The sequence below is a fragment of the Hirundo rustica genome, chromosome 27, assembly GCF_015227805.2.
Source record: "Hirundo rustica isolate bHirRus1 chromosome 27, bHirRus1.pri.v3, whole genome shotgun sequence".
In the NCBI taxonomy this organism is placed as follows: Eukaryota; Metazoa; Chordata; class Aves; order Passeriformes; family Hirundinidae; genus Hirundo; species Hirundo rustica.
In genome coordinates, this window is record NC_053476.1 from 3,061,693 (window position 1) to 3,085,529 (window position 23,837).

General features: G+C 63.9%; 1 protein-coding gene across 2 annotated transcripts; it reads left to right on the forward strand.

Moving 5' to 3' along the window:
* The first annotated feature begins 576 nt into the window (after positions 1–576).
* Positions 577–17,984, forward strand: JUP (junction plakoglobin). Of its 2 annotated transcripts, none has more exons than XM_040087412.2 (15): positions 577–642; positions 9,940–10,172; positions 11,129–11,382; positions 11,612–11,850; positions 12,231–12,432; positions 12,838–12,982; positions 13,351–13,454; positions 14,374–14,712; positions 15,085–15,240; positions 15,393–15,512; positions 15,673–15,823; positions 15,942–16,063; positions 16,321–16,360; positions 16,720–16,886; positions 17,120–17,984. In XM_040087412.2, exons 2-14 carry the CDS (start codon positions 9,947–9,949, stop codon positions 16,863–16,865), a joined length of 2,244 nt encoding a protein of 747 aa, XP_039943346.1. In that variant the 5' UTR covers positions 577–642; positions 9,940–9,946; the 3' UTR covers positions 16,866–16,886; positions 17,120–17,984. The 2 variants fall into 2 exon arrangements, with proteins under 2 accessions (XP_039943346.1, XP_039943347.1); XM_040087413.2 differs by having other exon boundaries at positions 622–679.
* The last annotated feature ends 5,853 nt before the right edge of the window (positions 17,985–23,837 follow it).

The following is a 23,837-nucleotide window of genomic DNA, read 5'->3' on the forward strand; positions in this document are numbered from 1 at the left end:
GGCAGCGGGGGTGCAGGACGGTCCTTCCTCATCCTCACCGGGGCAGAATCCTCCAGCTCCCCACACCTGGGGGTCCTGAGGTGGGCTGCGACGTATCCAGCGGATGACTCGGCCACCGGGTGACGGCGGCTTCGCCCGGGACGCGGCGGCAGCACCCGGCCGGACCGGTCCGGCGCGGACCGTGTTGACGCAGCGCCAGCAGCACCGAGCCCTTCCCGAACGCCGCTTCCTGCCGCCCCCGCGCTGCTGCCTCGGGGGGTCCCCGCACGTCCGGGGGGGTCCCCGCGCCCCCGGCCCTGCCCAGGGGCGGCTCCGGGCCCCACCTGGCCGCGCCCACTGACGTCACCCAGGTGGTCCCCGCGTGGTCGCGCCCTCGCGCCGCCGCCGCCGCGCCCCACGCGCCCCGCCCCGCTGTCCAATCAGCTGCCGGAGAGGGGCGGGGCGGCCGCGCCCCCGCCAATAGGGAGCGGATAAACACGGCCGGCGGGGGCGGGGCCCGGCGGGCCCGGGCATTGATGGACGTGCGGGGCAGCCAATAGTGGCGGGGAGGCGCGGGGGTGGGGCCTGTGGCGGGCGGGGCAGTGCCAGGGGCGCTGCTCGCCTTTTGTTCGGGCAGGAGCGGGCGGGCGGCGGAGAGCGACGGTGAGCGGGGCCGGGGCACGGGCACCGGGGCGGGACGGTGAGTGGGGTCCAGGCACTGGGCACGGGTGAGCGGCGGTGAGCGGGACTGGCGCACCGGGCACGGGGAGCGACGGTGAGCGGGGCGGGGCACCGGGCACGGGGAGCGACGGTGAGTGGAGCCGAGTCAGCGAGCAGCGGGCATGGTGGAGCGACGGTGAGCGGCAGTAGGCCGGCGGAACCGGGCAGGGATCGCTCCGATGAGCGGGGACGGGTCCAGAAGACCGGGCTGGAGGAGATCGTGGCGGGGAGGGTCCGGTGAGCGGAGTTGGGGCGGCCGGAACGGGGCCGGGTTCGTGGCCGTCGGTCGTACCGGGCTGGGTTGCACCGGCGCCGTGCGGACTCCGGCGTGCGGGGCTGGGGAGCGGCTGCGCTCCGGGCGGGGAGGATCTGGGTGTCCGGGCCGGGCAGCACGGGGTGTTCCGGCTCGGCCTCGCTGCCGCCGTCTGGGGCAGGGCTCCCCGAGTGCTGCCCCTGAGCTCGGCCGGTCCTGCGCCGGACCAGTTGGGTGGGTCCCCGGGGCTTCTCCCATCGGCAGCTGGGCTGCCCCGGGCTGTCCCGGCCCCTTCCCGGAGCCGCGGGAGCCAGTTTGCGAGTCGCTGCTCCGCGCTCCTGTGCGAGGAGGCGACTCTGTCCCCGGCCCCGCCCGGAGCTGCCGCCGGGCGGGCGAGGCCCTGGCACGGCGCTCGCCCGGTGCTGTGGGGCTCTTACGCAAACCGGGCTGCTCCGTGCCCAGAGTCACACCTGGGGACGCCGCGTGCTGCTCCCGAGGCCACCTCGGATCGCCTCGCCATCGCCGTCCCTCACCGCGGGGCCGGGGCTACCCTTCGCCCACGGCCAGGCATGTGAGGTCTGGGGGCTGAGAGGGCCGAGGGGGATGCGGGTGAGCTGACACCACCCAGAGAGCCCCCCGCGGGTTAGGGATGCTGGGCACAATGCGGACGGGGGGGGTCCCCGCTGAGCCCCTGACAGCGGACATCCGCACCGGGGAACGGCGGTGGGGAGCGAAACTTGGCTGTTTGTCTGATGTTTGGAGAGGAGAGAGCGCGCTAATTGCGTTAGCTGAGTGATTAGTTTAATTAATCAGGTTTACAGCACAGATGAAAGGATAATGCTGAAATGTTGCTGGGAGTTGCCCGGAGAAGGCAAACGTGGGCTGTCATACAAGCAACGCGGGGAGACGTGTGCTGGGAGAGGAGAGCGAACGCTCAGGAGGGCACGGCTGCTGCTGGGGACGGGACAGGGTGACCTGCGCCACCGCTGTGCCCGCACGGGTGCGAGGGCATCAGCCTGCACCCTCTCCAGCCAGGCTGGAAGTTCTTGCACCTCCGGCTTCCCCGTAGCGCTGTTGGGGTGCCTGGGTGAGTCCCTTGTCTGGTTTGATGTTCCCTTGTCAGCTTCCCCATACCGGTGGGGGCTGGGGGCGCCCCGTGACACAGCCCCCCTCAGTCGCTTCACCTCCTGCTCCAGCCCACGTCGTGCTGGTTCTGGCGCTGGTGCCAACCCCGAGCAGCTCGCGGGTCTGGTGTCCGTCTGCCGTCGGCTGGTGGGGAGCCGGGGGCGCAGCGTCTCCCTGCCAGCTGCCGCGGGGATGGAGCTGGAGCGGTGCCGGGGGCGTTTGCTCCGGGCTGTCAGCCGCATCCAGGGCAGGTGCAGTGTCCGCGGGGGCTGCTCCGGGCTCCGCTCTTGGAGTGTCCGGCCCAGCCGGAAACAGAGATGAGAAAATTACAGGGGTTCATTTCTGTGTCCTTGTCGGTGTTGGAGCTGGCTGGAAGGGTGCAGGGCACCCAGTGGGAACTGTGTTCTCACGTTTGAAGCCTGTGATCGCTCATTGATTTGGAGGATTTCCATGAAGCGTCATGAAAAACCCATTTCCCTGCTCATTTGGCTTGAACAAGTTGGCCATCAGGACGGGGACGCACGGAGCTCCTGGCAGCGGTGGCTGAGGACTGTGCTCCCTCCTTGCACTGAGGCTGCTGAGCCGGGAGCAGGGACAGACGTGCGTTCCCCGGGGCTCAGGGGAAAGGTGGGGCGGCCGTGCGGGGCCCTTCCTCAGACAATGGCGATACACTCTATTGTCTGGGCGATGTGCCGTGTCCTTGCCGGCTCCAGGAAGCGCGTTCATCCCCGCGGGGGGGGGGCTGGGGGGACGAGCCGGGCTGCTGGGAGGGGTCTCCTGGGGCTGGGTGTGCGAGTAGTTTGTGCACCGTGCCCGGAGCCTCCGCGGCAGCACGGGCGGATCGTGGCCGGGCTGCAGCCGGGGGTGGGGGTGGGCTTGGGGAATGTCCCCTCTGGTGTTGGTGCCGCATTTCAGCGTATCATTCGGCGCTGCCCTAATCCCATTAACTCACCCCTTTTGTTTCCCCCACCTGAAACCCTTCCTCAGCCCTCGCAGCCGGGCGGGCACTGCGGTACAGCTGCGCGGCTCCTGCAGCTCAGCCCGTTCCTGACACAGTCTTTCCCTGCAAGACTGTGGTTTGGTGTGGGAGCGCTTGATGGGATTTGGCTTTTTATCACACTTCCAGATCTCCGGGATTTAAGACGGCGCTTTTGCCGGGCGCGCTGCCGCTCGCAGATGGCAGAGCCTGGGAGCGAAGCTGCCCTTGGCCCCGCTCCGCAGGCTGGGGGAGCAGAGCCTCTGCGCGGGGAACTTGCAGAACTTTAATTGCAGCATCTGTACCGACGCTTGTGCGGGTTTTGAAGGTTTAAATTAGACTGGCTTCTAATTAACAAAAGTTAAAAAGAAACGTAGTGTCTGTAAGCAGTATAAGCCTAGCTCGGAGCTCAGCTGGTGCTTTCCCACCTCGACAGGCTGTGTGGGCACCCAGCATCACCCAGGGCTGGGGGTAGGTGCTCAGACTCAGCCCCGTGTGGTGTCCCAGGTGGGTCTGTGTGAATGGAAACTGCTGGGGATGGCAGCTCAGGAGGACACCAGGGCTGCGTTTGTACCTTGAATCGCGTTCTCTGCTCTGTGAGAGTTGGTTTTACCCCTCTTTGCTCATGGACATGCTTGACAAAGTGGTGGACAAGGGGGTGGGAAGGTGCAGGTGGCTCCCGCTCCAAAAGGGCTTAAAACTTGACCTCAACACCATGTCTGCGCTTAAACAGGGCTGGCTTTGCGGCCACACCCGGTTTGTCGATGGCTGCGGAGGGGGGAGGTGAAGATGTTTCTATTTAAGCAGAGGTTTGAAATACCCTTCTAAATACACCATCCCCGATGGGTTCTGCGGCGGCTGCCGACAGGCCTGGAGGCATCCTGGCACGCCTTGGACTCTCGGCTCCGGAATCGCTTTGGAAACAGGGCAGGAGCTTCGTGCCGCGGCTGCCGGGGCTTGTCGGGCAGCCCGCGACATCTGCGCTGTCTGTTCCCAGCGAGTCCTCGTTCTCCTTCCCAGGCGCAGAGCTCCTGGCGGGGTGGAGGCGGAATGCTCGGTGCTTTCCCGATATCCCACACCTGGGTGATCGCACCTGGGAGGGGGTGACGGCGGCCCTGCCCTCCAGGGGGGCACAGACCCCCGGCGTGGGGGCACTGGGGTCCCGTGTGGCTTTTTGGGGTAGGTGGCTGGATGAGAAGGGTGTTCCTCGGTGTGGGGGGAGAGACCTTTGGCTGCTGGCAGAGCCTGCCGTAATCGCGGTGACGCGCGGGCAGAGCCCTGGTGACAAATCATTAACTTGCTCCGACAGGCCAGGCGCTGACGGCTGTTGGTGATAATTTCTTCTGAAGCGTCTGAACTTTACAGCTGTAATGCAACTGGATGGAGAAATTAAGCCGGGGCTCAGCGCCTCTGCCCTCCTCCTCGCTGCCCCAGCTCCTCTGGCAGGGCCAGGTGGCAAACCCTTGTGTGCTGGATGCTGTGGTTGGAGCTGGGAACAGCCAACGAGGTCCAGAGCCTGCAATTGTAGCGTTCTTAAAGAACAACTTGTTCTTTGTGCTCATTGAAACAAATAATGATTTTGGAGGTTTTTTTTTTTTTAATCCAGATGGAGTAATTGTGATTAATCTCACTGTGCCAGTTCTCCTTTCTGTGGACAAGTGGCAAATTCCCATCTTTCCCAGACATGATTCTAATGAGATCAGCAAACTATGAGGGGGAGATGAGCCCACGTGGGTCCTCCTGATCCTGGTGCCGCTGCAGGTGGAGGTGTCTGTGCCAGCAGTCAGGGATGTGGGGAGGGGGATGCGCTGCCAGAGACCCCACAGTGGGTCTTTGGCAGGTGAATAATGTCCCTGGGAAAGCTTTCCCTGGGCTGGGTCCTGCTGTGAGCCCTGCACAGGAGCAGGGGTGGGTGTCATGCTCAGTGCTGTGCCTGCGCTTGCAGCGGGAGAGCACTTGATGGATAATACTGTGTCGGTTTGTGATGTGAAGTGCCAAAACATCACAGCCTGGGCCTGGCGTGTGCTGGAGCTGTCAGGAGCTGTTAATTCAGGTGCAGGCGAGGCTTTTCGGGGACATGATCTGGGGTGATGGAGAGCATCAGCTGAGCGCAGCAGGCCATGGCGGAGTCGCCGCATTCTGGGGCTGCTCTGCTGCCAGAGCCTGGTCTGGTGCTCAGGGGGATGCAGCACCCCCAGCAAGAGGAGCCAGAGCTTTGATGAGGTGTTCAGCAGCTCAAATGTAACAATGTAATGGTAGCTGAAATATAAAAGAGGTTTAGAGCCCCCTCCAGTGAAGGAGCCCAGATCTGAAGCTCCTGCACCCCACAGCCTTTCCTGAGTGCCCCAAAGTTGTCAGAGCTGGTGGGGCAGCCGGGAGCCATTCTGGACCTGGATACATCCATACACAAAGGCCATGGGCTCCTTTGTGTGCAAGGCCAGGCCAGTGGTTTTGCCTGCTCTAACGAGAGGCTGATCCCCTGCCGCTGTCTCCTCCTCATTAAACTTCAAGCTGCTCTCGTTCCCCTTTGAATTCTTCTACTCATCTTCACTGTAAAGCCCCATTGAAAGGGCTCCTGGTGCCGGGATCTGACTCGAACGCTTCCCATTGATGCTGGTGAGGTCTTGACAAGCTCCTTTCTCTGCCTGCTCCCGCTGCGTGTTCCTGAGGATCCTCTTCAAAACCACCGAAGCTTTTGTACAGCGTCTGCGGGGCCTTCGTTAGCGGCTGCCCCAGCTTCGCCAGCCCTTGCTGTCGCCTCAGAGCACCTTCGGGCGGGGGCTGGGGGTGTTGGGGGACTTGGAGGAGCAGCTCTCCGGGGTGCACAGGGCTCTGGGTGCCCTTGTCTGTGGGAAGGCTCTGTGCTGTGGCTGCCGAGGCCAGGGCTGTCTGAGCGGGCAGTTGCTAATCCCCGGCTGCTCCAGGAAGGGGGGGACCGGAGATGGCTTGTGTGTAGCGTAAGTGCTTCTAAAATAGAGCCTTTTCTTGTGCTGCATTTATTGAATCGCCTTAACTGCCTCTTCCCTTTCCTTAAAAGCCTCGGCGACTGTAATTGCGGCCACTCGCACGCTCCCACCGCCGAGCTCGGCCCCTCACATGCTGCGGCTGCATGAGAGCCCCCGCAGCACTGCTGCCCTTTGCTCCTGGAGGATGTGAGCGAGGGTGGGGGGCTCTGGCAGCCCCCTGCTGGCACCCACGCTGCTCCGTGCTGGGGTGAGGGCAGGCTGGACCTGCATGTGATGAGCTCAGGCTGCCCCTCACACCCGCTGACCCTGAGACGCAGTGCCCGGTCCGGTGCAGCCCCTGCCTGGGGCTTGTGAGGGTGCCCTGTGCCCCCCACCTGCTCCCTTTGGGGTGACACCACACTGGGGATCACGGCTGCTCACCCCAGGGACTGCTGCTCCCCAAGAAGCCCCGGAGCAGTAGATATTTCTGCTTTCCTGCTGCTGCTCTGGGCAGCTCAGCTCTGTCTGCCTGCTGTGTCCTGCCTGGTGAGGCTGAAGGCTTCACAGCAGCTGGTGAGAAGGGCTAGTCAGGCCTGGGGCTGCGTGTTTGCCAGAGACTTCCTCTGCAGACGGTGTCCCGGGGGGCCGGTGCTGCTTGGACGCTGATCAAATGGCTCCGGGGGCGGATGAGCTGCTGGCCGGTGCCCGACAGCCTGCGGGAGCTTCCTCTTCCTTCCTGGCTCAGGGAAGTGGTGAGAGAGGGATTAACCTTTTCCTGGCAGTGCCCTGCCTGGGTGACTGAAGACCCTGCCTGTCCTGCATCCCATGACTGAAGCCCCTCAGGTGTCTTGGCCCCTTCCCCATCGTGGTAGAGGAGCAGGCTGGAGGTTCTCCCCAAAGGTGCTGTCCCCTCTGAACAGTCCCCTACATCTGTCTCACTGTTCTCCTGGGGGATTTCTCATTTCCCAGGAGCCAGTCCTGTTTCTCTGGGGTCAGGGCTTGTGTGGGGCTCAGGTGAACCTCACTGCCCTCACTGTTCTCCCCTTCCTGCTCTGCCTCGTGGGGGGAGTTAAGGGCTGGGCTCAGCAGCAATCGTCCTGCCCACAGGCCGATGTGGGGGGGCTGGAGCCCACCCAGACATGCCCCCTGCTCATGGCTGACCCTTCAGTGTGGGTATTTTCACATGTACCCCAAATAACAACACCCTGCTTCTCCCTCCTGCCTGAGGATCCTTCCCCGCTACAGCACTTCCCTGGAAACATTGGCAGGAAATGGCTCCTGGTCAGGTGAACGTGGGTGTAACCAGTGCCCTGGTGCCCCTCTCCCGCTGCTCCTGCTGAGGAGAGAGGACGCCTGAGGACAGAGCCAAGCTGTGGAGGGTGGGGGAGAAGCTGGTGTCAATGTCTGCCCCTCACTGAGTGACGAGCAGGGCACACTTGAGACAGGGTTCAGAAAATGTCACTGCTCACCGTAGGAGTGTCTGACATTTGCTCCGCTGGCCCTGTCACCTCGGGTGCCGTTGGCCTCGCTGGCCCCTGTGGCGATGAGCAAATGCTGTTAGGGGGATGTTCAGGGGAAGGACAGGTTCCTGCATCTCTTCTCGGGGCGTCCTGGTCCTGCTCTCCTGCTTGGAGCTCGTCTGGGGCCGATCACCAGAGCTTGTGTCTGAGCTCCAGGAGCTGAGCTGGCTTTTGATGTCCCTGGGTGCCGCGGTGCAGACGGAAGGGGTGGCTCATGCATAATGCAGGGCTCTGTACGGTGTCTGAGCCCAGCTCCTGGAGGTTTGGAAAATTAAATGCCTGTCTGATGCCTGTAAATTGTGGAGCGGGTATCGCTGCTCAACGGCGGTGCAGCAGCATCAGCCCCTGCCAGATGTGTCTGGGGTCCCTGCCTTGGCTGTGTGATCTTTTCTGCCCTCAGCTCTGCTCTCCTCCTGCCCACCTTGGCCAGGACAGCTGTCCAGTGTTTTCCTGGAGTTTTGGGGCCGTGCAGCCGGGGCTCTGCAGGTGGGATGGGTGCTGCCTCACCCAGCTCCCACACCGTGGTGCTGTGTCCTGCCCGTGCCACAGAGCGCTCTCCTGCCAACACTTTCACACTATTGCTTCTCTCGAGTTTCCCGGCACAATTTGGAGACTCTGCCACCACAGCCAGGATGAGCCAGCTGAAGGCCCCGCGCTCCCAAATCCCGATGCAAATAGCAACGCCCAGCTGCGGGTGTGGGGCACCGCGGCACTCCCAGCTCCGCGCCGGGGCTCTCACGGGGTGAGGAGCGGAGCTGCCTCTCCTCTCGCCCCTGGCACCTTGTGTCACACACTGTCCTGCCCCGCTGATCAGACATCCCAGCTCCTACCCGCCGTGGGAAGGCTCTGCCTCCACCGCGCTCCATTAGCGGATCCCTCCATCGCCTGACCACCGTGCATTATGCACGGCCCATTATAGCCGCTCTGAGTCTTCCAGCGCTGCTTGACAGCTCAAAAAAAAAAGTTGTATTGGCAGAAGCGGCTGCCCTGCCTCGGCTCCGGGAAGGCGACTGGGGCCGGGGCTGGATGCGGGGGGGTTCAGGATGCTCCTGTTTCCCATCTGACCGCTGCTCCAGCAAATGGGGGCTTGGGATTCCTCCCTGCGAGCAGCCTGCGCAGCTGGCGAGGGCTCGGCCGCTCCTTGGGAGCAGCCGGCAGCGCTGGGACGAGCCTTGCCAAGCCCGTGCGCGCCGTGCTCCGCGGAGCCGCGTCCCCGGCCGCCACCCGACGCCCTGACTCAGCCGCCGGCCTGGCGGGGGGCTCAGCTCGGTCTCCTCGCTCCCCCGGGAGGGTGTTGGGACCCGAGGTTGCCGTCCCAGCCCGGCTGGTCCCTGCGGGTCCCGCGTTGTGCTGGCGGCTGGAGCGGAGCCAGGGGTGCGCGGCCGCCCCGGTGCGGGCCCGGCGCAGGAATCGGGGCCAGGGCAGGGTGGTAATTTAGGCTGTTTGGAGGAGGGTGCTGCTGCACCCAGGTATGCCAGGCGGCAGCTGCTCCCTTCGCTGCTTATCGCCTCTGAAACTCTGACTCATTCCACTCCTGCGCGGCCGGGAAGGGATCGGAGTCCTGGGTGATGGGTCAGCACAGGGCTGGGAGAGTGCCGTCTCCATCCCTCCCTCCAACCCTCCCTCCCCGCCTGCCTCCACCCCTCCTGGCCCTGCCGGGGGCCTGCATGCAGGGCTGGTGACTCACAGCCCTGAGTGAGCTCAGGCATTAATCCATGAGCCATCCTCCCTCCCTCCCTCCCTCTGTATCCCCAAATTAAAGACAAGGAAATCCCAGCCCTGCTCCCAGCAACCTTGGCTGGTTTGTCCTGAGTGTTGGGATGTGCCTGACACTGAGTGGGGAGTGCCCGGCCCCAGACCGCACTGTGGGCGCCTGTGGTGCTGAGCACCCGTGGGAGAGCTGAGCCAGTGGCTTTGCCTGCTTATTTTTAGGTGCTTTAGGAGTGTCCCAGGAAGCTTCTAAAAAGGTTCATTTTATGCTTGGAGCTCCATCCATATGGCGCTTGGAACTCCTGGCATGTCCCCAGCTCTTTGCCGGTCCTGTCTCTGGTGGGGGGTCTTAAAAAAGCTCAGGGGCAGCTGGAGGACCCTGGAGCTTGTGGTGTCCCACTGCACCGGGCAGAGCCTGCCCACACCTTGGCCGTGGCAGCGGTGAGGCACGGTGTTGTGAGATGCAGCGCTGTGAGACGCAGCCGCCGTTCATGTCTGAACACGAGCAGCAAAGTGCTGAGCTTTGGGTTCGTCATCCCGGTGCTGCCTTTCATCTCCAGTGGGGGAGGAGGGCAGATAGGGATCGGCTCCATCTGCTCGTGGGCTGCGCAGGGGCCGGCTGCTGCACGGGGGGCTGCCGTGCCCTTCAGGGGCAGGGGAGGGGCAGGAGGGTCTCCTGGAGGTGTAACCTGTCCCCTCCCCGCCCCGCAGAGCAGCCATGGAGGTGATGAACATGATGGAGCAGCCTATCAAGGTGACGGAGTGGCAGCAGACCTACACCTATGACTCTGGAATCCACTCCGGCGTCAACACGCAGGTGCCCTCCGTCAGCAGCAAGTGCCTCGGGGACGATGAGGAGGTCTATGGGAAGCAGTACACCATCAAGAAGACGACCACCACAAGTTACTGCCAGGGAGGGAACCAGGGCCAGAGCCAAGCTCAAGGTAAGGGGCTGTGGGGCCCGGCACATCCGCAGGCTCAGCTGCTCAGCTTCTGCCTTCCTCTTCCTCCCCCGTAGCCATGCTGCTTCTGGGTACTCCTCCATGCTGGCTTCCACGCCCCGGGAGTTGTTGCTGCCTAAAATATGCTCCCTCCTGTCCTCCTTCCCAGCGCCGAGAGGCTCTTGTGCGGGGGCGGTGCGTGGCCAGCCCGCGCTGGCGCTGAGCTGCGCACACATCCGAGCGTGCCAGCGGGTTGGCTTGAGATGGGAACAGCTGATCCCGGCCCACAGATCTGTCACCTGCTCGACTGCCTGTCTGCCTGCTGGGAAACCTGTCCCGGTGTGGCTGCCGGGGCTGCCGGCGTGTGCCGTAACACCGCGCCACTGCCACGGCTTCTCCCGCTGAGGCGAGGACGACGCGGAGCTGCAGCCTGGAGTGAAGGAGATGCTTCCCCCAGCTTTATCCCCTCAAAGGGGGCCGGTCTGCCCTGCTTGCCTCTGCAGTTCCCTGTCACCAATAGGCCCTGGAAGGTTTATTTGCCAGCTCCCCAGGGGATCAGGTTCCCTTATGGGACCCTGTGTTTTCCTTGTGCTGCAGAGGTGGGGACCATGGGTGGCTGCTGCAGTATCACACCTCAGCATCCTCGATGGGAAGGGCCTCAGTGTTCTCCTTTTTTCCGGTGCCAGCTGGTCCCAAGTTGCAAATATCCTTAATTTTTTAATTAATGGGCCTTGTGTGACAACTGCCTCATCACGCTGCCTAATTGAGTGTTGTCTTATCTCCGTGCTGCCGGATCTGTTTACGCTTTGAAGCTCCAGCTCCGTGCAGAGTGTGCCGGGACTGCTGACGTGGCCGGTGTCACTGCGCTAAGCTCTTGCTCATCTCGTTGGGATTGGGAAGCAGGGCTGGGAGCGCTCCTTGGAGAGAGCCTTACGCTGCCTCCCTGTCCACCCCTGCAGCGGACATGGAGGCTCAGCTGGCCATGACCCGTGCCCAGCGCGTCCGGGCCGCCATGTACCCCGAGACGGTGGAGGACCGCTCGCTTCTCATCACCACCCAGCTGGAGGGGCAGCAGACCAATGTGCAGCGCCTGGCAGAGCCCTCCCAGATGCTGAAGTCAGCCATCGTGCACCTTATCAACTACCAGGATGACGCGGAGCTGGCCACACGTGCCATCCCAGAGCTCACCAAGCTGCTCAACGACGAGGACCCGGTAAGGAACTGGTTTTTGCTGTATGTGTCTCTGGGCTTTCAGCTGCTGCGCAGATGGACTCCCGTCCCTGTGGGGCTCTTTGGCCGTGTTTATCTCCTTCCTCTTGGCCAAACTCCTGGTTGCCTCCGCTCTGCACCGGGACTGAGCCCACCTCTGCCCAGCCAAGTCACCTGGCATCCTGTCCTTGCTGCGGGACCCCTTCCCACACGCCGGCTCCTCTCCCCTCCAGGTGGTTGTCAGCAAGGCAGCCATGATCGTCAACCAGCTCTCCAAGAAGGAGGCGTCGCGCCGCGCGCTGATGCAGTCGCCGCAGATCGTGGCGGCCGTGGTGCGCACCATGCAGAGCACCAGCGACCTGGACACCGCCCGCTGCACCACCAGCATCCTGCACAACCTCTCGCACCACCGCGAGGGCCTGCTCTCCATCTTCAAGTCCGGTGGCATCCCGGCCCTCGTCAGGATGCTGAGGTACGCAGTGGTGGTGGGGACTCCGGAGAGGGTGGCAGAGCCTGGCAGCTCCTCCTGGGCTGGGGGCAGAGGAAGGGAGGGCTTGTGCTGCCCTCAGTGTGGGTTCTGCTCACCAAGTCGAGGGAGTGGGAGGCTGTGAACCTGTGAAAACCCCTGGGGTTTGCTGTGTACGGAGCCTGCATCACGGCAGGAGGAGGGGAGCGGCCGCTTCATCCACCCTGCCCTGGCCACAGAGATGGGGCTCAGGCTCTGAGGCGTCCCTTCCCTGGGGCCATGCTGCGGGGCGCTGCTGGGCTGGGGGCAGCCCCGGGGGCTCTACTGCAGCCCGGTGAGCACAGTGCAGTTCCTGCAGTGACGTGGTGCCTGCTGCCTGCCCGCAGCTCGCCCGTCGAGTCGGTTCTCTTCTACGCCATCACCACGCTGCACAACCTGCTGCTGTACCAGGAGGGGGCCAAGATGGCCGTGCGTTTGGCCGACGGGCTGCAGAAGATGGTTCCCCTGCTGAACAAGAACAACCCCAAGTTCCTGGCAATCACCACTGACTGTCTCCAGCTTCTGGCCTATGGGAACCAGGAGAGCAAGGTGGGATGGGGATCCCAGACCGACAGAGAAGTGGGGAAGGCAGGAGGGGGTGGTTGCCCAAATCTGCACCTCACAGATGTGCAGGAGGCAGGGGTGGAGACCCTGCCATCTTGTGCGTCCCTGGTGACATGACCGGAGCATTCTGCATGCCAAGGGGTTGGAGCTCCTGCCTGAAATGTGTCCTGGATCTCCTGAATCTGGAGAGGGTGTTCCAGCAGCCCAGGGCTGCCACACCCCAGCCCTTCATTCTTGATGCTGCATCCCTGGAAGTGCTCAGGATCAGGTTGGACAGGGCTTGGAGTCACCTCTTCTAGTGGAATGTGCTGCTGCCTGTAGTGGAGGGTGGAACAGCACAGTCTTTAAGGTCCCTTCCAACCCAAACCGTTCTGGGATTCTGTCTTGCAGCTGATTATTTTGGCCAATGGAGGACCCCAGGCCCTGGTGCAGATCATGCGCAGCTACAACTATGAGAAGCTGCTTTGGACCACGAGCCGCGTGCTCAAGGTGCTGTCGGTGTGTCCCAGCAACAAACCTGCCATCGTTGAGGCTGGTAAGAGAGGCTGGGGCAGAGCCACGGGAGGAGGATGAGTGGTGGTGTCAGGGTGGTGTGGCTGAGGACGTGTCCTGCATCTCTGTGGGACGGGCAGGGGTCTGCACAGCCAAGCGAAGCCACCTGTGCTGGCCTGGATTCCTGCTCTGAAGGCTGCTTAGGCACGTTCCTGGCACTGTGTGTGGGCAGGATCCATCCTGGCTGTCTGAGAGCTCTTCTCACACCACATTTGGCCTCTGCTGAGCCATGAGGCTGCTCTGTGTACGGGAGCATGGGCCGATGCCCAGCTCACGTAGCCCTGCTGCCGCTCTCTCCTCCTGCTGCTGTGATAGCCAGGGGTGCTCACAGGACTGTCCCCTTCCCTGCAGGTGGCATGCAGGCACTGGGCAAGCACCTGACCAGCTCCAGCCCTAGGCTGGTCCAGAACTGCCTGTGGACCCTGAGGAACCTTTCTGACGTGGCAACCAAACAGGTGAGCCTGCAGGACCCCTGCTTGTGCTTCAGTGCCACATTTCGGAGCCGTGTCCATGCCGCGTGCTGGGCATCTCAATCCAGGCTGAGTCCAAAACCTCATGTTCCCTGTTCCATGAGCTGCAGCAGCCCCGCTGTGCCCAAGTTACCCTGCAGCAGGGCTTGCCCTGCATCCCAGGGCGCTGCTCGCTGCCTGTGGCCCTGCCCGTGCCAGCTGGCTGCCAGCATTCCTGCGTGTCCCCAGTGTGGGGCCGAGGCCACCAGGGTCACTCAGCGGGTGCCACCGGCGTTTGCTCTGGCTCGGGAGCCTCGTCAGCCTGTCCTGGGCTGGCTGCCTGCCCGGCTCCTGGGGGAGCTGCCAGCAGAGCTGCTGCCAAGGCTCTTGTGCAGCGCAGCCGGTGCAGAGGTGACCCCAGCCGTGCTCTGGGTCTGCTCTCCCAGCCCTTTGCTGCCTCCTGATGAGTTTTCCCATCTGCTGGGGCCGCTCCATGCGGATTAGCGCTGATGCAGCCTGGAAACTATTTTGGCTGTCATGGAACCATCCCTGGCTCTGCTGACTGAAGGGTTGAAGGAGGACGTGGTCATGGTGCTTTAACTCCTTCCTGTGCCGCTGCTGGCAAGCACGGCCGGGACTGGGGTCACTCCCTCACAGTGTGTGTGGGGAGTGCTGGCAGGGGCATCAGAAGTGTGATTTCAGCAGGAGATGTGAAACTCTGAGTGAAACTGCACATGCTGGAGTGGCTGGCGCTCACCGTGAAGGAGCAGCTCCAGCTGTGGGGGATGGAAAAGGAGCCATGTGGGAGTCAGGGACACTGCAGCCCCCCCATCACTGCCTGCTGGGGGCACGTGGGGCCGGATGGGGGCTGGAACTTGGGTCTGGCTGTGTGTGCTGCTCCCACCTCCCATCCCCGCTCCTGCAGGAGGGCCTGGACGGCGTCCTCAAGATCCTGGTGAACCAGCTGAGCTCTGATGACGTGAATGTGCTGACCTGTGCCACTGGCACCCTCTCCAACCTGACCTGCAACAACAGCAAGAACAAGACGCTGGTGACGCAGTCAAACGGGGTGGAGGCCCTGATCCACACCATCCTGCGGGCGGGCGACAAGGAGGACATCACCGAGCCGGCCGTGTGCGCCCTGCGGCACCTCACCAGCCGGCACCCCGAGGCCGAGATGGCGCAGAACTCGGTGCGCCTCAACTACGGCATCCCCGCCATCGTCAAGCTCCTCAACCAGCCCAACCAGTGGCCACTGGTTAAGGTGAGGGGCCAGAGGGGTGTTGGGGGCAGGGGGAGGCCGCTGCCCGGGCTGGAGCGAGCTCCTGCCTGCTGAGGGGGTCAGCAGCTGGTGCTGTGCACAGAGTGATGGTGGCTGCTGCTGCCACAGCCCTGCTGCTGTTGGGTCACATCCTTGACAGCAGCTGATGAAGGAGGTGGCTCATGCCTGCTGCTCATTGGAATTGAAGCTCACCCTGGGGAGAGGATGGATCCAGGGAAGCTGAGTCAGCCTGCACCACAGAGGGGATGGGGTGGTGCAGATGGGCAGGGGTGCAGCCAGTGGCTCTCTTGTGGAACAGATGCTGTTCTGATCCGTAGCTGAGACAAATCCCTCCTTCCTCCTCCCCTCCTCCAGGCTACCATAGGCCTGATCCGCAACCTGGCTCTGTGTCCGGCCAACCATGCCCCGCTGCAGGAGGCCGCCGTCATCCCCCGCCTGGTGCAGCTGCTGGTCAAGGCTCACCAGGACGCCCAGCGACACGCAGCCGCCGGCACACAACAGCCCTACACGGTGAGCAGGGCTCAGCACACCCCTTTGCCCTGCTTCCAGCACGGCCTGGCACCCCAAAACCCAGCCTGTCCCTGGGGGTACCCTGTGCCCGCACATCAGGTGGCCGTGCCCTGGCGTGTGAGTGCCCTGGCTGAGCTCTTGTTCCCTGGCAGGATGGAGTGAAGATGGAAGAGATTGTGGAGGGTTGCACAGGGGCACTGCACATCCTGGCCCGGGACCCCATGAACCGCATGGAGATCTTCCGCCTCAACACCATCCCCCTCTTCGTGCAGGTCAGGGCTCTGGGGACACCGGGGCTGCTCTGGGCCACCTCCTGCCCAGCCTGCACGGGGGGCTGCGGCCCTGGGCTGGTGGCCCCATGCATCAGGACGTGCCCAGAGCACGGGGGCTCCTTGCTGGCTGCTTCACACGGCCGCTGATCTCTCCTGACAGCTCCTGTACTCTCCGGTGGAGAACATCCAGCGCGTGGCAGCCGGCGTGCTGTGCGAGCTGGCCCAGGACAAGGAGGCAGCAGATGCCATCGATGCCGAGGGGGCCTCGGCTCCCCTGATGGAGCTGCTGCACTCCCGGAACGAGGGAACGGGTGAGTGCTGCCGTGCCGGGGGCTGTGCTGGGGACTCTCCTGGCACTGTCCCAGCTGGGGTTTCTGGGGCTCTGGTGCTGCGTGGCAGCGGGAGCTCAGGCTCTGGCCATCCCCACAGCCACCTATGCGGCCGCTGTGCTCTTCCGCATCTCGGAGGACAAGAACCCTGACTACAGGAAGCGCGTCTCCGTGGAGCTCACCAACTCCCTCTTCAAGCATGACCCCGCAGCCTGGGAAGCGGTGAGCATCCCAACAAGATCTTTTCCCTGGGGAAACCGGGACGTCCGGGGATGGCCCCGTCCTGCTTCCAAAAGCTGTTGCCAGCACCTCCAGCCAGAGCTCGGACAGGAGTGACTGTCAGAGAGTGGGAGGTGGGAGGCAGAGGGGCTGTGGCCTCAGCTCTGGGTCGTGGCACCAGCTGGGACAGGGCTTGTCACCACGTGGCCCCTGAGCATCGTGAACGTGGATCCCTTCAACTGTGCCTCCCTCTTCCGTAGGCTCAGAGCATGATCCCCATCAACGAGCCCTACTCAGACGGTGAGTATGGCACCAGTCCTCCTTGCAGCACCCCGTGGGCTGGGTTCTGGGGGGCAGTTGCCTCATGTCACCAAGCCAGGCTGGTTTTAAAGCCTTTTTCAGGGGGCTGTCAGCCAAGTGCCAGCCCACTGTGTACTGGGGATTGGGGCTGCTCAGTGGGATGCTCAGCTCGCAGGGAGCACACGCAGCTGGTGCCCTTGGGCCGGGGGATGGTGGGGCCCTTTCACAGCCCCACGTGTCACGTGCTGCCCTGGGTGGGGGGACAAGGAGGTGGCTGAGATCTGGGACAAGGAGGTGGCTGAGATCTGGAGGAGTCGCTGGCTGATGGGAGCTGAAGTTGCCGCATCCCTTCCCTGCAGAGCTGGACCCTGGTTACCGCCCCATGTACTCGGGTGACATCCCCCTGGACCCCATCGACATGCACATGGACATGGACGGCGATTACCCCATGGATGCCTACAGCGACGGCGTCCGAGCGCCCTTCGCTGACCACATGCTCGCCTAACCCACTGCAGCCCCACACCAGGTACCTGCCAGCGCACCAGGGACGTGCACAGCCCTCTGGCAGGACGGCTGGCCAGGGGAGGCAGGGCTGGCTGATGGCACCTGCCGTGCCGGGGGGTCCCCGGTGCCACCACGGGGTCCCTGGCGCTGCCGTGGATCAATGTCCCCATCACCTGTGGGCCCAGGGGGGTCCCACGCTCTGGTGTCCTCCCAAATCTCCCCTCAGTGGATGACGAGAGTTCTCTGCCACTGCAGGTGTTCTCTCCATGCAGAAGAGGGTGGCCCCAGAGCTGAGCATTCGTGAGAAGGACTTGGGAGACAGAAGTGCCTGAGAAGACAAAACTTTTCCATTCCCACGAGAGGTTTTATTTTTCCATTTGTTTTCTTCGCTGTGGGTCTGTGGAGAAGGTCCTTCCTCTTGGGACTGCTTCGAGCACCTACTGCCACATCCAGCATCCAAGATACTGTTTCTGAAGCTTTAAAACACAAACCTTGCACCGTTAGTAATCTTTCATTGGCAAAATAGTCTTTTCTATGAATATATATTTCTTTTTTATTTTTAATATGGTGCCAGCGGCTTTCGCCGTCTTTAAGTTCGTGCTTTCTAACTTCCCCACGATTTGTTCTGCGTGTTAGTGTTCTAGGAGAGGAATCTGACACGGGAAAAACTCTTTGCTTGCTGCGAACTCCAACTGAATCAGGCCAATCCAGAGTTTGCTGAAAGCAAAGGGTCCCTGTCCCAGGACCTTCGGGGTGTCTGAGGTTTAATCCTTCCCCATCAGCTGCTGGGAGCTGACTTCGTGTCCCTGTCCTGCCAGTCCCCATAGAGGAGTGACTCCAGCATTAGGAGCTGTGTCCTTGTACCGATCTTTGTTGCACATTTTAACCCGTTTCCCTTCTCTTTGGTGAGTGGTGTGTTTCCGTCCCCTCCTCCCTTATATCTAACTCATTTTTTAAAAGAGGCTTTAGATCTGATGGTGGTTTAACACTCCAGCTGGAAAGGGATGGACAGTTACTGGAGTGTGGGTCAGGAATGGAAGGTTTTATTATTTCTGTAAGTTGTTTTTGTATAGACCAAAGCGAAGAATAAAATAACCCCTGCAGCCCCGTGCTGCCCTGAGCCTGTTCTTCTGTCGTCTGGGGCCAGTCCCTCGGGGCAGCCGGGGGGAGGCACAGCCATGGTCCTCTGTGAGCCCGTGGTGGGTCCCTCTGTGGGGCAGAATGATCTTGGGGAGCTCATTGCCATGCTTGGCACCTGCTTTGCCTGGACTGAGCCCAGGCTGCCGCAGAGCACGGCACCGAGGTTCATGCGCTCGGGACGGGAGCAAGCGGGGACAAAGCAGCAGGAGCTGGTCTGGGAAGTGGGACTGGGGGGAACATCCTGCCTGAGCTCAGCGCCGTGGCCGCAGCCAACCCCAGTGCTCAGGGAAATGGATCTGCTTCCTGCCACGGCCCGTGCCAGCACCAGCGACGAGCAAAACAACAGCTGCTTTCCGGGCAGCCCCAGCAGAACCCAGCGTGCTTCCCGAGGGCAATGGGGCTGGGGTGGCTCATGGGGTGAGGCTGGGGGCCAGACAGCGCTCGGCCTGCTGCAGCTGCTGCCAGAGCAGGAGACAATCAGTGACAGGCCTTGGCTCCAGCCCTGCGTGCCTGGGATGGGGTTTTGGCTGTGCCGAGGCTGGACCCCACCTTGTGGCTCCCAGTCAGCCCCGCTGTGGATCGTAGGGATATCCCTGTCGTCAGATCTGGCCCAACCCAAAGTGCCAGCGGGGCTGCAGACGCCCCAGAACATCTGCCCTAGGAGGGGTCGGATCCTGCAGCCGTCCTGGAGCCGTGGGCAGGGATGTGGGGCAGGAATGCGCGTCCCGAGATCCCCATCCCACTGCGGCAGAGCTGCCAGGGATTTTGGTGGGGAAGGAGCCAGAGGACACCTGGACAGGAGGTGCTTTTGGGGTCCCCAGGGAGCGGCGGGAGGGACTACGGGGGCCGGGAGCAATGTCCGAGGGCTCCGCAGCCGGAGCAGCTCCCAGCGTGTGTACGGATCTCCTGCCCCAGGACCGCCAGCCGCACCAAACCCGGCATCTCCCGGGTGCAGCGAGCCCTCTGCTCCCGCGGGCTCCCACCGCACCTCCGGCCCGCACCCGCTGCCCTCTGCCACCGGCTGCGCTCTGCCTCCGGCTCTCACGGTGTCCCGCGGCCCCCAGGCTGCCTTCGAGCACCCCAAATATCCGAGCAGCTCCCGCGGGCGAGCCCCGGGCCGTGCCCAGCCGGACCCCTCCGTCCCCCCGGGGGTGTCACAGACGGCGGCTGCCGCAGCCCCGGGAGAATTTCCCTCGTCTCTGCCTTTCTCACGGCGCTCGGCCGCTCCTCGGGAGGTGCCCGGGCAGGAGGTGCTGGGCGGCATCGGGCAGGGCGCAGCGAGTCTGCACAGGTACCTGGGGCGGCCTGAGCCGGGACCCTGCTCCGCCTGGCCCGTGTCCCACCGCTGCCCGGCACCACCGGTCCCGCTGTCGCCCAGCTCCCGTGGGACAGATCCCCGGGTCCTGGGCAGCCGAACGCTGCTGGGGGGGAGGAACAGGGGGGGTCCGGGGTCGGTGGGAGCGGGGGGCGGTGGGAGCAGCGGGCGATGGGAGCTGCTCGGCACCTGTCTGAACAAGGCTCCCCCGGGGAGGGTGAACGTACGTGCAGGAGCGGGGCCAAAAGCAGACGCAGGGCTCTGGCAGTCCCGGCCGAGCTGACTCACCGGCCGGGCTCCCTCCCCTGAGCCAGCGGCAGCGCGGCACCTCCGCACGGTGGGTCCCGGTCCTTCCCTGGGGAAAGAGGGGCTGGGGAGCTGTTTTCTGGATGGCGCGGTGCAGGGTTGGGTCCCGAGGTCTGGTGGTCCCAATGCCACGGGGCAGAGGACTGGGGAAAGCCGTGGGTGTGATTTGGGGTCCGCGCGTTGCCTCGTGCAGTCCCTGTGTGCCAGGGGGGAGCGGGGTGGCCTGGTCTGGGCGCTGTGCGTGTGGCAGAGCCTGAACACACGCCAGGAGAGAGGGCAGCAGTGCCTTGGCATGAGCCGGGAGCGAGGGGCTGCTTGTGCCGGTGGTGGAGCCGGGAGCAGGGGTGGAGATGGGGCGGGGGGCTTGTGCAAAGGCCCTGCAGCGCACAGCAAAAGGGCAGTGGTGCCAGCAGTGGCTGCAGCCCGAGCCAGAGCCATTGGAGGCGGCCGGAGAGCAGGGACATGCTGGATTTATGGCCGGTCTCATGAGGTGTTTATGGTTGGGATGGGGCAGCCGCAGATGCTGCCCAGCCCAGCCCTGCCCTGCCCTGCCCCAGGTCCCTGCTCTGCATCCTGGTGCCGACAGGGTGGAGGTTCACAGATGGACTTTGCTCTTCGAGGTGGAGCTCCCCAGGGCTGTCCCTGGCACCGCTGCCGTGTCTGCCCACTGCCGGGCAGCTCCACAGCTCCTTCCCTGTTTGCTCCACAGGCTGCGACCCAGCAGGGACCCCGTGGGGACAGGGTCCTGTCCTGTCCTGTGCTGTCCTGTCTGGTCCTGTCCTGTCCGGCCCCGGCGCTGCTTTGGTGCTGAGCCCCCCGCGTCACGCAGCAGCCGCCGCAGAGCAGGTACGCTGACCCCTTGCCTCTGCCAAACCTGCCCCATATTCAGGGGTGGAGCTGAGCTGGAGTCTGTTCCCACAGCTCTCCCGTGCCGTCGGCAGGGAGCAGGGAGCAGATGTTGCTTCCAGGAAGGTGTTTGTCCTACGGCAGGATGCTGGGGGATACGGGGGTTCAGGATGTGTCCCTGGTCCCTAGAGCATCACCCGAACAGCTCTTTCACCCCAGGCAGGGACTCTGCTGCCCGCCAGCACCGCTCCAGGGAGCCAGGGCGGACGGTGCCTCTCCCCATGGCAGCCAGGCCCTCATGTAACGACAGCCAAACTGGACACCCCAGTCCCACGAGAGACCCTCCCCAGCCAGAGCCCACCCGTCTGCCACCTCCAGCCCAGCCCGGACTCACCTGTCACTGCCTGTCCCCGCACCAACCCCGCGTCCCACTGGTGTGACACGGGCACACGCCGCGATGCCGCCACCATCACCGGTGGGTAGAGCTGAGGGTGCCACGGTGCCCTGGAGGAACTGGGGTGAGGGGGGTGAGGAGCTGGGTCTACTTTGGGCTGTTCCTTCACTCTGTGGCCGGAGATGAGCCCCTGTCCGCGCATCCTTCGCCGCACGCCGCGTGCCAGGCCCGCTGTCCCCAGCGCCGCTGGGCCGGGCAGAGCGCGGCCAGGAGATGGCAGCAGGACCCTGCCCGCAGACAGCGGGGCGATGAGGGGGGAGCAGGACAGAGCTGGGAAGGGTCCCTGAGTGCCACCCTGCGAGGGACCCCCCAATCCCTGCACTAGTGGCTCTGGGGACAGACCCAGCTGGTGGCACCAGCCCCAAACCCGTAGGGGACAGAGTGGGTTGAGGGGTGCAGGAGGTCCTCACCTGCCACAGCCCCCCTGTGCAGCCCCCTCCCCCCGTACGCCCCCACCCTGGGCTGACACCGCGTCCGTCTGTCCCCAGAGCTGTGCGCTGAGGATGTCCCCGAGGTGGAGCTCATCAGCCTCCTGCGGGAGCAGCTGCCCCGCTACACGCTGCGGGCTGACACCGTGTTCGGCTACGACCACGGCGACTGGCTGCGAGCCCGCACCGGACCCCCGCAGCCCGCAGCCCCCCTCACCCCCCAGCAGATAGAGGCGACCCTGCAGTATTTCCGTGAGTGCCCGGGGTTGGTGAGGGCGCTGGGAGCAGGCCCAGGGTCTGCGCCGGGTCTCGATGGCGAGGACAGCCTGGGAGCTAATCACTGCTAATGGGATTGACGGGCTGGATTTCCTCACCCAGAACATCCCGGGCTAATTCTGGGAGCAGCTTCTGCTGAGCCGAGCCAGATGCTGGGAGAGAGCCCCCATCATTTCCCGGGACCCTCTGAACGTCCCTGCTCCCCTGTGCTGTGCCGCGGCTCACGGGGGTGGGACACTGGTGGGGCTGGCAGAAGGTGTGACAGTGATCCCCAGGGCTGCTGCTCCCCAAACATGACAGCCTGGAGCGGGGCTCAGGGCTGCTGCTGCCAGCGAAACCCCAGAGCTGTGGGGACCCCTGGGGAAGATCCTTGCGGCCCCCACGGCCGGGCAGGGGCAATGCCCACGGCGCTGTGACGTGGCCCATTCCCGGTGCGAGGTCGGGGTTCAGCGGGGGGCACAGACGGATTATCTCTGCTTTGTTTCTGCCTCTGGCCCACGTGTGGCGGGGACGGGATTAGAGCAAGGGGCTGGGGGATGGATGTGGGGCAGTGGGAGACAGATGGGGCTGAGGCCTCCACCCAGCTGCTCACGCCAGGCTGGGCTGGGGGTAAACCCTCACCACGCCTTGCCTGTGCTTGCAGCTTTCCCCTTCAGGCTGCTCCCCTCTCTGTTCATCAGCACTGCTCCCTGCAGTGACAGCACAAGGGATTGAGCCCCAAACTGTGTCTCTGTGCCATGGGGTAGGGAGCATGCAGCATCCCAGCACCCCAGCCCTGCTCCGTGGGGCCGGTGGTTCTCAGTCCTGGACTCCTGCAGGTCACAGATCCCCAGGCCTCCAGTGCCGCTGGCATGTGCTGGTGTGGAGGGGGGCCCATGGCGTCATTCCTTTACTCAAACCTTTAAGCTGCCGTCAGAAATAGCCCCCTGTAATCTGCTTGCACGGGCACAGGGAACCTGCCCAGAGGAGCAAATCCTGGGGCAGGGGATTAGGAGGAAGCAGCTCCTGCCTGTCCTTGCTGCGACGCGTGCTTGGGCCCTTAGGGGGTGGGGGCCCAGTTGGTGGAGCTGGCTGTGTCCCAGACCTTACCAAGGGAAACACCAGTGCCAGGAGGAGGGAGAGGCCGGGACTGAGGGCACCTGCTCCTGTCCTCACTCCAGAGGGGACTGGTGGTTACAGCAGGATGTACTTGGGGTCAGGATCCCAATGGGGAGGAGTCAAGCAGGCAAAGGTGTGCCACGGTGAGGGGCAGCTTCAGCTGCATCCACCCACTGACTGTTTGGGTGCTAACAAGGAAGGGCACTGGGGCAGGTGAGGACAGAGCACGTTGGCATCACCAGCATCACACCCATGAGGCCTGTGCTACGTGCCTGCCAGCTCCTCCATAATTCAGCACCCCATGATTTATTCAGTTTTCCTGCTTCTGTGCTGCTTCTGCACCAGTGTGGTTGTGGGGACGAGAGGGTGGCACCCAGGGAGTGTGGGGCACGGAGGGTGCCAGCCTCATGCCAGCCCACACTTGGAGCCAGGGTTGGGGAATGGAGGGGTTGGAGTGGGATGGAAAAGCCCCGTTCCTGATCAGGGACCTGGCAGGTCCCAGCACTGCAGTGGGCACTGCAGAGTTTGTGATGTGGGTGCCGATGGGGGTCCAGCCCTGGGGTGGCCAGAAAAATGCACCCTGACCCTCATGGGCACCCCAGCCCTGCACGGTCATGGCTTTGTGTGAAGAGCCCAAAACCTCTCCCCGTCCTTCCCAAGGGGCAGAAGCCGCTGTCTGTGCATGACCCACAGCGTCAGCACTGCCGAGTTTCTGCTCAGGGACCCCCAGCGTCCCCTCAGCAGTCACCACCACCCGTGGGAGCCCGTGTGCCCGGACTCCCCGGGCTATGAGTTGGGACAAGAGGTGGGACACCTGCACCAGCCCCCAGCGCTGAGCAGGATTGTCCTGGTGGGGTCCCCAAAGACGTCCTAGGGTGCCTGATGGGGATCGTGTCCCCGGGGCGGCCCGGAAAAACGGGGCGAATGGGCGCTCTGACACCCCCCGACCCCCGCATCGCCCCCGCTCTGCTCCCGTCCGGCCCCGCCCCCGGCCCGGCCCCAGCCCCGGCCCCGCCGCCGGGGGATGCGCCGGGCAGGTGCGCGGGGACGGGGCGATCCTATAAATAGGGGCGGGAGCGGCCGCAGCGGCTCCGCTCAGCGTGGCGGGGC

Coding starts and splice junctions, on each gene's coding strand:
- JUP (XM_040087412.2), top strand. CDS start 9,947: ATGGAGGTGATGAACATGATGGAGCAGCCTATCAAGGTGACGGAGTGG. Junction 16,064..16,320: donor ACCCCGCAGCCTGGGAAGCG/GTGAGCATCCCA, acceptor CCTCTTCCGTAG/GCTCAGAGCATGATCCCCAT. Junction 16,361..16,719: donor CAACGAGCCCTACTCAGACG/GTGAGTATGGCA, acceptor CCTTCCCTGCAG/AGCTGGACCCTGGTTACCGC.